The sequence below is a fragment of the Nicotiana tabacum genome, chromosome 21, assembly GCF_000715075.1.
Source record: "Nicotiana tabacum cultivar K326 chromosome 21, ASM71507v2, whole genome shotgun sequence".
NCBI classification, from domain to species: domain Eukaryota; kingdom Viridiplantae; phylum Streptophyta; class Magnoliopsida; order Solanales; family Solanaceae; genus Nicotiana; species Nicotiana tabacum.
In genome coordinates, this window is record NC_134100.1 from 90,469,871 (window position 1) to 90,482,212 (window position 12,342).

The 12,342-nt window shown below is 35.9% G+C and overlaps 3 protein-coding genes across 4 annotated transcripts; 2 read left to right on the forward strand and 1 right to left on the reverse strand.

Annotated features, from left to right (window-relative positions):
• Window positions 1–7: 7 nt before the first annotated feature.
• LOC142175356 (uncharacterized) lies at window positions 8–712 on the forward strand. The gene has a single exon (XM_075241940.1). It carries the CDS (start codon window positions 8–10, stop codon window positions 710–712), a length of 705 nt encoding a protein of 234 aa, XP_075098041.1.
• A 2,210-nt stretch (window positions 713–2,922) lies between these two features.
• LOC107773909 (serine acetyltransferase 5) lies at window positions 2,923–5,799 on the forward strand. Of its 2 annotated transcripts, none has more exons than XM_075242073.1 (3): window positions 2,923–3,400; window positions 4,848–5,413; window positions 5,554–5,799. In XM_075242073.1, the coding sequence occupies exons 1-2, from the start codon at window positions 3,011–3,013 to the stop codon at window positions 5,337–5,339; spliced, it is 882 nt and encodes a 293-aa protein (XP_075098174.1). In that variant the 5' UTR covers window positions 2,923–3,010; the 3' UTR covers window positions 5,340–5,413; window positions 5,554–5,799. The 2 variants fall into 2 exon arrangements, with proteins under 2 accessions (XP_075098174.1, XP_016448824.1); XM_016593338.2 differs by having other exon boundaries at window positions 4,848–5,289.
• Window positions 5,800–7,242: 1,443 nt separating this feature from the next.
• LOC107773910 (mitochondrial carrier protein CoAc2-like) lies at window positions 7,243–11,120 on the reverse strand. The gene is made up of 7 exons (XM_075242457.1): window positions 10,817–11,120; window positions 9,336–9,421; window positions 9,025–9,232; window positions 8,478–8,604; window positions 8,213–8,397; window positions 7,856–7,978; window positions 7,243–7,757 (listed from the first exon to the last, which is right to left on the reverse strand). Exons 1-7 carry the CDS (start codon window positions 10,973–10,975, stop codon window positions 7,686–7,688), a joined length of 960 nt encoding a protein of 319 aa, XP_075098558.1. The 5' UTR covers window positions 10,976–11,120; the 3' UTR covers window positions 7,243–7,685.
• Window positions 11,121–12,342: the final 1,222 nt, after the last annotated feature.

Sequence of the window (12,342 nt, forward strand, 5' to 3'; positions counted from 1 at the left end):
GCAAGATATGAGGGAAACTGGATGGAAATCTTTGCTAGATGATGTTTCCTCATTTTGTCATATGCATGATATTATGATTCCCAAGATGCATGAATTCTATTTTCCTGGAAAGTCGAAGCGTAAGTCTTCTGGTATTTGTTATTCACACCACTTGCGTGTTGATATCTTTTATATTGTAATTGATGTGCAACTTCAAGAGCTTAATGACCGTTTTGATGTAGTGAATAGCGATTTGTTTCTTGGGATGGCTAGTTTGAATCCAGCCAATTCTTTTGCTAATTTTGATAAAGGTAGAATAATGACTTTAGCAAAATATTACCCAAATGAGTTTGATGAAGTACACATTCGAGACTTGAGTTATCAACTAGATACTTTCATAATTCATATGCGAGTTGGCAATCCCAAGTTCTCCAACTTGCAAGGAATTAGTGATTTGGCAAAAGCATTGGTTGAGACAAATCTTGTGGAGACTTATTCGTATGTTTATTTACTTGTGAAGTTAACTTTGATTTTACATGTTGCTACCGCAACTGTGGAGAGAGCATTCTCATCCATGAAGCAGATAAAGAATGAAGAGAGGAACAACATGGGTGATCAATATTTAAATGATTGTTTAATTTGTTACATAGAGCTTGATGTATTTACAAATGTAAGTAATGATGTCATTATTGATCGTTTTCAAAATATGAAAGCTCATCGAGGACAATTGTAAATAGATTGTATATGATATTAAAAATATTGTTGAAAGTTTTATGCTTTGCGTCAATTAGTTATAATTATTATATTTTCTTTCGTTTGATATATTTGTCTATATACCCCGAAGTCCCGAATCGATGCTCGAGTTGATCACATCGATTAGGTCAGCACCCGTAACCCTTAAATCCTGGATCCGCCTCTGCATATGAGTGAAGAGAATGAACATGTTGCTTTTAGTCAATCTATAGAGAGCAATTCTTTAGATGAAGATTATCACATTGAAAATCCACAACAATCTCAGACAAAGTGAGGGAAAAAAAGGAAAAAAGGTTAGTTGGGGGCATTGAAGCTACAAATAAACTAAGATATTGCAAGGTTCCTAATTGTGGTGGAACTGGCCACGACTCAAGAAATTGTCCACTGAAAAGGAAAACTTTAGAAATCCCAGCAACTCAATCTCCTAACAAGTAAGTATTTGAGTTTCATTATATCTAATCTCTTGTAAAATAGAGATATTCATAATGTATACAAACTGAAATAAAAATTTTATTTTGGTTGCAGGATTCTAAAGGGATGGACAAAGAAACTCTAAGGAGATCTAACTATGAAATAGTCGTTTTGCTTACTAGAATCAGCCTTGTACATCTTAGTTTGTTGATCTTAAGTTGAATTGTGTAGAGATCCTCATTTTCTGTTTATGAACAAGAAATCAACCATTGTACATCATTTTTTGAATAGTGAAATCATTGCAACACGTAACATGCACTAAAATTTCAAGACCTACCAACGACTAGACCTCCAAATTGCAGTCAATTTAATTCGTTTACGTTTTAGGTGTAGGTGCCACCTAATTGTTTATTCTTTGCGTTTAAGTTCTATGAAAAGAAAATTACACAATCAAATTACTTCTTTTGTGAGTTGTTAAATACTGCTTACAAATAATTCTATTAATATCATTTTATATGATGCACTTTAAAAATAAAAATGAAAATATAATTTTGAAACTTTTGATTTATAACAAGCCATAAATATTTATATTGCATAACTATAAATCATCTAAAATAAGCAAAAACTTTCATATCTTTATGACACTTTAGGGGTCGTTTGGTAGCCGGTTAGAGATGAGTTATCCGTGTATTAAAATTATGATAACTTTATACATTGTTTGGTTAAAAGAAGAGGGGAAAATAATCTCCACATAGAAGCTAGTATAAGTTATACAATATTTGGTTATTTTTTCCTCTTTTTCACATAAAGTGTAGCATTGCTAATACAATGTTTGGTTCATATTTTTCTTTTCCGCATAACTAATACATGTATAAGTTATGAGGGAATCTATGTATTGTTTATGCAGGGTAGAAGGTGGAATAACTTATACATGTATTAGTAATACTTGTATTAAAATACAAAATGACAAGAATACCCTTTATTCAAACTTGTATTTTTTTGTTTAAAAATATATATTTAAACTATACTAACAATTTTAATAAAATAAAGTAAGGTAATAATAAATAACACTCACATTAAATTTATATTACTAATCCTTATATAACTACCGCATAACTAATCCTAACATAACTCAACCTTGCATAATTTATCCCTGCATAACTAATACATGCATAACTAATCCCTGCATTACTTATTCCTGCATAACTAATACATACATAACTAATACATGCATAACTAATACATCTATAACTAATACATGCATAACTCTAACCGGCAACCAAACGACCCATTAAGGTATATCTTGTGGTATTATTAATTTAAAAAAGATTTGTATATTTGGTGTTATCGCAAGTAAAAAATTTAATATCAAATTATTTTTAAATATAAAAAGATAATATTACGTAGAGTAAAAGGACAGCTCGGTACACAAAGCATCTCGCATTCCTACAGTATCCGAGAAGGGTCGTACCCCAAAGAGTATATAATGTAGACAAATTATCCTGATACAAACATTAGTGAAAGAGGGTCCGGGGAAGGGCCACACCCTAAAATATATATTTATATGCGTCACCTGATGCAAGTATTAGTGACTACTTCCATGATTCAAATACAACTTTATCGTTACTCCAAACGTGCCTTTTCCATCACGTAACATTAGTTAGAGTAACATGTTAAATTCCATTGTAAAAATCAATTGCCATAAGAAAATTGTTTATATTTTTATCAAACTTCTAGAAAGTTGACCGGTCAGAATCTCCCCACGTGTCATCTTTCTTTATTCTTCCATAAATGCTCATCCAAACAAGAGAAGGAATCTCATTAACACCGCCGCAGAAGCACCACCAAAACGACGACGTTCCCAAATATGCCAGCCGGAGAATACCGCAACGCCTCACCGGCGACACCACATCCACCAACAGACACGGCGGAAGAATCCACATGGCTATGGACACAAATCAAAGCTGAAGCTCGGCGCGACGCCGAAGCCGAGCCGGCACTAGCAAGCTACTTATACTCGACTATACTCTCACACTCTTCGCTCGAGCGTTCGCTCTCTTTTCATTTGGGAAACAAGCTTTGTTCTTCCACGCTCTTATCCACACTCCTTTATGATCTGTTTCTCAATACTTTCTCCAATGATCCCGAGCTACGCGCCGCCGCTTCCGCTGACCTACTCGCCGCTCGCTACCGTGACCCTGCTTGTGTTTCCTTCTCTCACTGTTTGCTTAACTACAAAGGTTTCCTTGCTTGTCAGGTCAGTAATTATTTTTTCACCTTATGGATTTTATATATGATGCTGTAAATTTGGCTCTTCAAGAAAGATTGGGACTTTTGTGAAAGTTTTCTGGAAAGAGAGGGACTTTTGAGTAAGAAAAGATGAATTTTTGGGGGATTTGGAAGTGGAGATGCATTATACTCCTCCAATTTATGAGTCAAAATTTGAATAGACAGGAAGTTTAAGAAACAAGTAGTAAGAGTTTTATGACTGGAAACTTATAATGTTGGACATACCAAACATTTGTGAGTCTATAAAAGCTTGTATTAAGGGTAAAATGAAAAGTTTAAGTTAATAATCTGCTTCCAAATTTTGAAGGCATCATTCTTTTGGAAAGGAGGGAATATGAAAATTTTACTCCATTATAGTGATATTGTAAAATTGTCTCTTTATTAAAGATGGGGAATTTTGTGAAACTTTGGAAAGATGGGGACTTTTTAATAAGAAAAGATGGTTTGTCGGTCGGGAAATTTCGAAGTTGAGATGCATTATGTCAAATTTGAGGTTGAAGTTGTTGAAGGAGCCTGTAAAGTGGAGATTCAAAATCTTCTAATGGACTGGCCTTGAGAAGTTAATACTGCATAAAAATTTGGCTTAGGGTGTGAGAAGTATGTCTATCTACTTGAATGTGAGGATGATATATGAAACTTTAAGTTTTGGATCTTGCATTATTCAAGCCTTAGTTGTTAGTGTACTACTATGTTGTAACAATAGGCACATATGATCTTTATGACAAGAACAAGAGGCATACTTGTTAAGTTGTTAAAGTTGGAAAGATGGTAATCTTTTTATTATAATTAATAATAGTGGTGTCCAGACCAGTTTGTGCGCGCCTTGACTATTCCACAGGACATCATCTTCCCATCAGCACAAGGTAACTCTACTTACCAAGCTTAGACGGATGGAAAAAAAATTTAATCTTTCATTTGAAATCTTCATAAAACAGGGGAAGTGCATCTTGTAGCATTGGATTAAGATGGGGAAAGTGTGTTGTTACGTTGAAGTCTATGAACCACTTAATGTGGCCAAATTCCCGTGCACTCCTGAAGTCCTCACTTGCGCACATATGTGGATGTGGATGTGGATGAATGTATTTGTTTTTTTCTTTTACTTTTCATTATAGTGTTTTTAACTATGATTTGCCAATTTGGCTATCAGTAGACAGCGAGATATATTATGTACTTTGGACAATTCATCATATTCTAAGTTGAGATGGAAAAGTAAACATTTCTTTTCGTTAACAAACTTTGAGATACTGTTTTATTTTTGTTTGTTGAAATGAGTAGTCATTGGCATCTTGTGGAAATCTTAATAGTGATAGATAACTTTGTGTTTCTTCCCCTTTTTGAGAACAAGTCATGTGGCTTTGCTTTTCTCTTCATACTAGTGTATTGTAGTACTAAAAAGGTAGTTCTGTATTATTCAGGCGCATCGAGTAGCCCACAAGCTTTGGACTCAATCCCGAAGGCCACTTGCACTTGCACTTCAATCTCGAATCTCTGATGTTTTTGCTGTTGACATCCATCCAGCTGCTAAAATCGGAAAAGGTATCCTCTTTGATCATGCAACAGGAGTGGTGGTTGGCGAGACTGCAGTTATTGGAAACAACGTGTCAATTCTTCACCATGTAACCTTAGGAGGGACTGGTAAGATTGGTGGTGACCGGCACCCTAAGATTGGGGATGGTGTGCTCATAGGTGCAGGTGCCACGATATTGGGCAACGTGCGGATTGGTGAGGGGGCCAAGATTGGTGCTGGATCAGTGGTATTGATTGATGTGCCACCGCGGACAACTGCAGTAGGGAATCCAGCAAGGTTGGTTGGAGGGAAGGAACAACCAACTAAGCATGAGGAATGTCCCGGAGAGAGTATGGATCATACATCTTTCATTTCTGAATGGTCTGATTACATCATATGACTTGCATACCTCATGTATGCTATATCTGCAAAGTGAACAAGAAGTCGTCTCCGAACCTAGAAGAGAGGACAAAGGTTCAATCTTAACGCTACTGACTGTTAAACATGCTCTTTGTGCTAGTCCAACAGTCCAGAGTGCAAAGAACTTTTATCCATCTTTTTTTTTCAATTAGTCTTTCTGTTTTTCTACATTTAAGGCTCTCGTTTTTATGCAGAGATTTCTGCTTGGAGTCGCCTTACAGCAAGTTCCCTTTGATGGCACAAATATATAGTATGTATTATGAGTTCAGTATCTACTCGTTGCTGGTCTTCCTAGGCTTTAAAAACTGGTGAAAGCAACTGTCCGTCTGAGTACAGTCCTATTATTACTGTTGTCATTATTGCTTCATTATTATGTAATTGTATAATCACAAGGTATCTATATGTTGTCTGATATTTCTAAATTAAGGTTGATTTCAGAACCCCAGTCCTGCCGTAACACTATTCGGTGTGGATTTATTTAGATTTTGATAATTTTTAGTTTATGTAGTTTACATAATCCACGAAAAATAATGTTAAAATGGGTATATTAAAGCAAATGAATTATCCATGTCCGAGAGCCGTTATCTATATTTGTGGACATTTGTGCGTCTACATGGAGCTCTTGATTTTGTTGAAAACATGCCCATTGAGCTTATAAACCAAGTATGAGAGGCCATAATAAATTTGGCATGAATTCCATGGGGGAACAAGAGTTGCCACGATTCTAAAGATAAATAAAATAGATGATTATAAGGAATCAACGACTCTCTCTTCTTAAACGAACTATATCCTCCACATTTAATCAGTAATTGGTTGATTATCCATCCTTGAGCATCTTAGTTGATGGGAACAATCTTTATTGTTTGTGGGCGTTCCCAGGCGCTATCAAATGGGGGTCTTTACTTTGCATATTATACTTATCAGCTTGACTTCGTTCTGAACAAAGGAGGCATTCTGGTGGACGTATGTGTAGGGAGGCTGATGGGTGCATAAGCTAAAAGCCTAAAAGACTACGACTACGTGACAAGCTGGAAGCGACTCGCTTCTACAAAGAAATTGAAAGGCTTGAGCGGGAAAATATGGGATGCAGATATGCAGGCCACATAACGGTCACACCTGGTCATAGACATATCATCATCCAACTAGTCTTCAAACAAAGTGATTTCATAATCATAAAAATAAAAAAAAAAAAAAAAAAAAAAAAAAAAAAAAATTTTGGGGTACAGTAATAGAAAGTCTTAGGATCATTACGAACTTGAAGATCTATGGTGATAGCAACCATCAGATAAAAATAATGTAACAGATTGTTGAGGGAGAGTTCATTGCCAGAGACAGAAAATGGTTTCATTATTTGAGAGATGGTAGTGCTACTGCAAAGACTATTGTTAAGTCCATAAGTCTAGCTTTAAGCTATTCCTACACATTTCACAGTAGAATTAACTACATGTAACTAATTGGTGTCTCAATGACTTGGAATCCTGTTTACAGGAGGTTATCACAATTAAAAAACAATTCCACTATACCTAAAATTTTCTACTTCCATGCTATTGGCTCTACATATGGATCATGTTTTATTATCAAAAAAAAAAAGAAAAGGACAACCCGGTGCAAAAAGCATCTCGCGTTCACGCAAGGTCCGGGGAAGAGCCACACCCCAAGGGAGTGTGCTGTAGGCAGCGTACCCTGATGCAAGCATCATAGGCTGATTCCATGGTTTGAATCCGTAACCTATAGGTCATAGGAGACAACTTAACCGTTGCTCCAAGACCGTGATCATGTTTTATTATCAATGAGAACTAAAAAGAGTTGTACTTAAACAACAGCAGTTCTCTTGGTTCTACTATGAATACATCACAAGAATTAATATTAAGAGTAACATGTAGTATTTCTAAAAAGCTTAGGTCATTAAACTTTTCTATCACAGCATAAGATGCCAGAATGAGGCATTAGTTTACAACAAATTAATATACACCGCTGCAACATGACCTCGGATACAGATGATTGATACAGAGGATTTATAGCCAACCCAAACCAATCTGGGATTAAGGCGTTGATTGATTAAACCTCAGTGTATATACTGAATGCCCGGATCATACGTAAATTCAGGAGGAACTTGCCGAGTTGACAATTTATTGTAATGAAGAATCATGCCTATGTTAAAGAATGGAATTATACAAACTTCAGCAGCCCCCCAAGATGGCGCGTTTGCCAAAATCGAACTTTGGCAATTTCTGAGCCCAAGGACAATTTGTTAAGATTGTCAAGACTGCATTGTGGATGATTGATTATTTCTGCTACTAGTGACAACTTCTACAACAGCATCATCTCACGATGGTACTCTCAGATACGCTTTCATCATATCATAAACTGTAAACCCAATCGCGACAGATGGCACAACCTTATTTTCAAACACAGTGTAGTCATCAGTTTAGACAGTTACCACAATAGATACTAAAAAGGCAATAAGGGTCAGATGATGTATCGATATGTTTGTACCTTCAGATAGTTGAGGCTAAGCCCAGAAAATAGTTGTTTCCATCCGTGTCTTTGCACAATCATAACAAGAGTATCATATGTTCCTTTCATTTCATGGCTGTTTGATGCTGAGAGTCGCTGAACCTGAAAAGTTCATGCAATCTCTATCATTCCATTGGCACAAAAAAAAATCTTCAACGTCTTCATGTGACCTATAGGTCACAGGTTCGAGCCATGGAATCAGCCACTGATGCAAGCATCAAGGTAGGCTGCCTACATCATACCCCCTTGGGATGCGGCCCTTCCCTGGACCCTGCGTGAATGCGGGATGCTTTGTGCACCAGGCTGCCTTTTTCTATACAATCTCACTAAAATTACCTGCATTTGCCGCCTGACAACGTCTAAAGGATAAGTGAAAGTTTGGCCTAGAAGTCCTGCAACAGATCCACATGCTAGTTTTGTGGCGATATCCTTCTTGCGCTCCTTAGGGACATGGCTTTTCATTTTCTCGTAGAAGTAAAATTTCAACCCGGCATATGGAAAGATTCCATAAAGTGACGGAGCTGAAACGCGACATGCAATATTACCTTATAAGACTAGCTAATAAACGTAAATACAAAGTATGGTACGGCAATGCACTTACCAACACCACGATATAGGCCTTTAATTCCAGCCTCCTTGTATGTCTTGGAAAAACAGTCCTTTATTCCTTTGTAAACTTGTTCACCAGTAACGAGCCCTTGTACGTTTAAGTTTTGAGATCCAACTACCTAGCTGATCATATGCAAATCAGTCCTCAGTTGATCGTGGAACAGTAAAGCAAATTCAACTCAATTTTATTAGACTAACAAAGTCAAGCTCGAAAGGGCAGACCGGTGCACAAAGCATTCTGCATTCACGCAGGGTTCGGGGAAGGGCCACAAGGGGGTGTGATGGAGGCACCCTACCCTGATGCAAGCATCACTGGCTGATTCCATGGCTCGAACCCGTGACTTATAGATCACACGGAGACAACTTGACCGTTACTCCAAGGTTACCCTTCAAAGTCAAGCTCGAAAGAAGTTGGAATTAATCAAGACGCCAACTTTTCAGCTCTGCTTTCAGAGGGAGGAGATATCGGGTGATAGGGAGACAGACAAAGTGATTTCAGATGGGAAAACAATGAAAGAGTATGTCTTTATGTTTCTCACCTGGTAAGCCAATTTCGTTCGAACTAAATCAAGTGGATAAGTAAAAAGTACTGCAGTTCCACCAGCAAATGATCCGGCTATGAGATCTAAAGTTGGACCGGTCCCAACTCCAGGAATTCCATTTACAATCCAGCGGCGGTACTCTTCATAGGCCATGTAGTGCAGTGCTGCATATGGGACGATGCGAGCAACACTAGCTCCATTTCCCCTGAAAGACGAATTCCAAAAATACATTTAAACTTAAGACGAAGTTATCTAGACGGTTCTTTTTTGAAGACAGTTAAATTGACGAACAAATACTGCATCTGCACCTGAAAAAACCAGGAGCTCCTTCTGTCTTGGCAATCTTTGTAAAGGATCCGAACAGCCCCAAACTCCGAAATTCAGCTTGTCTGGTCTAGGAAAAAGAAAATTAAATGTAAGGAATCCAATTTTTCTAGATTCAAGAATTCATGCTTACTCTTGATAGTAATTTCCACTTTCTAATATTCAATATCACCAATCTTTTCTAGATTCTAGAGCTCATTTCTGGTCATATTATTCTTCCGCATTGTAATATCAGCAGTCACTAATGCTTGCATTATGGTAGGCTGTCTACATAACACCTCTTAGGATGCGGTCCTTCCCTGGACCCTGCGTAAACGCGGGATGACCTGAGTGCCGGGCTGCCCTTATTGTAATATCAGCAGCGAAAGCCTACATTACATATTATTGGGCACATCTCTGAATCTAATTTATGGTAGGTCTGACTAACAACCATTGACATAAAAAAAAGGTCTCTCTGAAAAGAACGCAAAAGAATGGTACGAATAAGTAAAAGAACCTTTTTCAACCATGAGCTCCACCATTGCCATACTTCAAGCGTCTAGTTTCCCTTATCTTTGTGCTCCTACAGATCAAACTATGTCCCGTCCAATGAACATCAATCAAACTAAAAAGCTAGCTGCACTGGGGCACTTTAAGTAAGAAATATCAATCAACTACGCGATCATCCCAATTTAGTAGGGATCTCTTATATGAATACTTAGTATCCATACCTCTCAACTAGACACCGAACTCGTAGCTCGTCTTAGTTATTGGGTTCTTAATTAAATATTTATACATATTTAATGAATTTTCTAATACAAATACAGGTATAAGCAAAAACTATTGGGTTTGTCCGACCCCGTAGTTAATGAACTAGCTCTATTCCTTCTCATAAGGTCTCCCTCTAATTCACTATTAGGAAGGAAAAAAAAGTGTGAACAACCAAAATCATGAAGGGTGAATTCGAACTTCTCTCTCTAGATCATCGCGAAAGATCAAACAACAACACTTACGCCTCAATCCTAAACAAGTTGGGGTCGTTATATGAATACTCATACTCACTGATCATGCTCCCCATTTAAATTCATCTCAGGCATCAAGAAAGATAAAACTCTGAGGAAAAATGCACTTTGGAACTCATGTCAACTACTGCAATTAGTTTCATATAAGCAAATTGTTCAGTTTAACTGATAAAACTTAAAATAAATCACAAAAAGAAAATATATAAGAGAAATTAACGCCAAAAAAAAAAATAGCCGACAGCATATATATTAGTACATAATTTAGTATAATATGTGTATATTGGTTAGGGGATGTAAATATTTTTGCCCGAGCGACCAAATGTGCAACTTTCCCAAGAATAAACCCAAAAAAAGGCCAAGAAATAAAGCACACATAAATAAAAAAAAATATCAAAACTTTGAGCCCCAAAAGCACAATTGAATCAAAGAGTTAAAAAAACCAAGAATTTGCTAAAAATTAATACCTGAAATAAGATCTTGATACGCTCAAAAGGGGCAACAGCAGTTTTAGCAAAACCACCAGCAACACCTCCAGCTATTAATTCTTTAGCAAATAAAGGCATTCCCTCTATAATTCCATCCCAAAATTCATTCCTCTCATTTTCTTCTCTCTGTTTAGCCATTGAAAACAAAACCCCTTTAGAGAAAAACACAAAAAACTAGAGAATTATTAAAGATGTTAATGGAGTCTAGTTCTGTAGCCGAGTGAAAGTGAAAACTATAGGCTTTGGTTTTTGGCTGTTAGAAAAATAGCCAATTAATGAAAGTTGCGCGGCTTTTGTACATCTGACAAGTCAGACTAGCCAACCAAACGCTAACGGGGGATTATAACATAAATAACATATACTACATGGTTGCTAGTTTACCTGAATCTATTTTATTTTTGGTTTGTTCAAAAAAAAATAATTTTTTTAAAATTTGAAAATAATTTTACTTAAACTTATAATTATACCCTTAATGAGAACCTTTTATAACCACACAAATACTCTGGCCCCTTTTTGAATTATTTAGGATCACAAATTTCAAAAATCTTTATTTTTTCTTAAACTTCGTGCCCAATCAAACAAATTACATAAATTGAAACGGAGGGAGTAGATAATTTATTTACGCGAGGAATAAAAATAATTGAATTTAAGTTATGTCATTAGGTCATCTTTACGCTTGTTTGGATGGTTGTTACGTTTTGTATCTTATAGTATTGTTATTTTATATATAATATTTATTTTTATTGTATCGTATCATTAAATCAGTTATTACGTAACGATGAAAAGACCCCTTTCACGTAACAATTGACTTGGTGTGGTCGTGTCATTATCTTTTTTTTTCTTATCTTCGCCTTACTGTAATTATATTTTACTCTTTCTCCCTTTTTAAATAACTAATCTTTGGGTACGCGCACTGCACGTGTACAATGTCTCAATGAGAAAGTATTTTTCAAATATCGCACAAATATTAAATATTTTATAATTCTGTAATTTACATTATAAAAAAAATTATGTTCCTAAAAATTGATGAATGTTCATCTTATATAGTTAAGTCAATAAAGGAAGAAGTTGCCCCGTATAGGATCTCAATTATCAGTCAATATATTCACTAACTTAAAATTTGTTCTAACTTTATAATTTCATCAATTTCATAAGTCACCGTAGTTTCTTTTTCAGTTTTAACGAGAACGCAATAATTGTTGAAGGTTTTAGAGTGCTTACACTTTTTCCCATAAAGCTATTGTCTAGCTCCTTTTAGAAAACACAAACAAGATCGGCGAACAAACAAAAGACAATCTAAGTCTAAATCTCATTTAATTTTAGTACAGGTCTAATGTCCATTAAAATTTAAATTCTTTTAAGTATAAATCACATTGATGAATTCGAATTTCATTCGTGAAACTTATCAGTATACTTCTACTCAAACTTAGAGTATAAGTAACTTATGAAAACTAAAGGAATATAAACTTAACGTAAAAATTTCATATCGAATCTTAAAGTCCTAA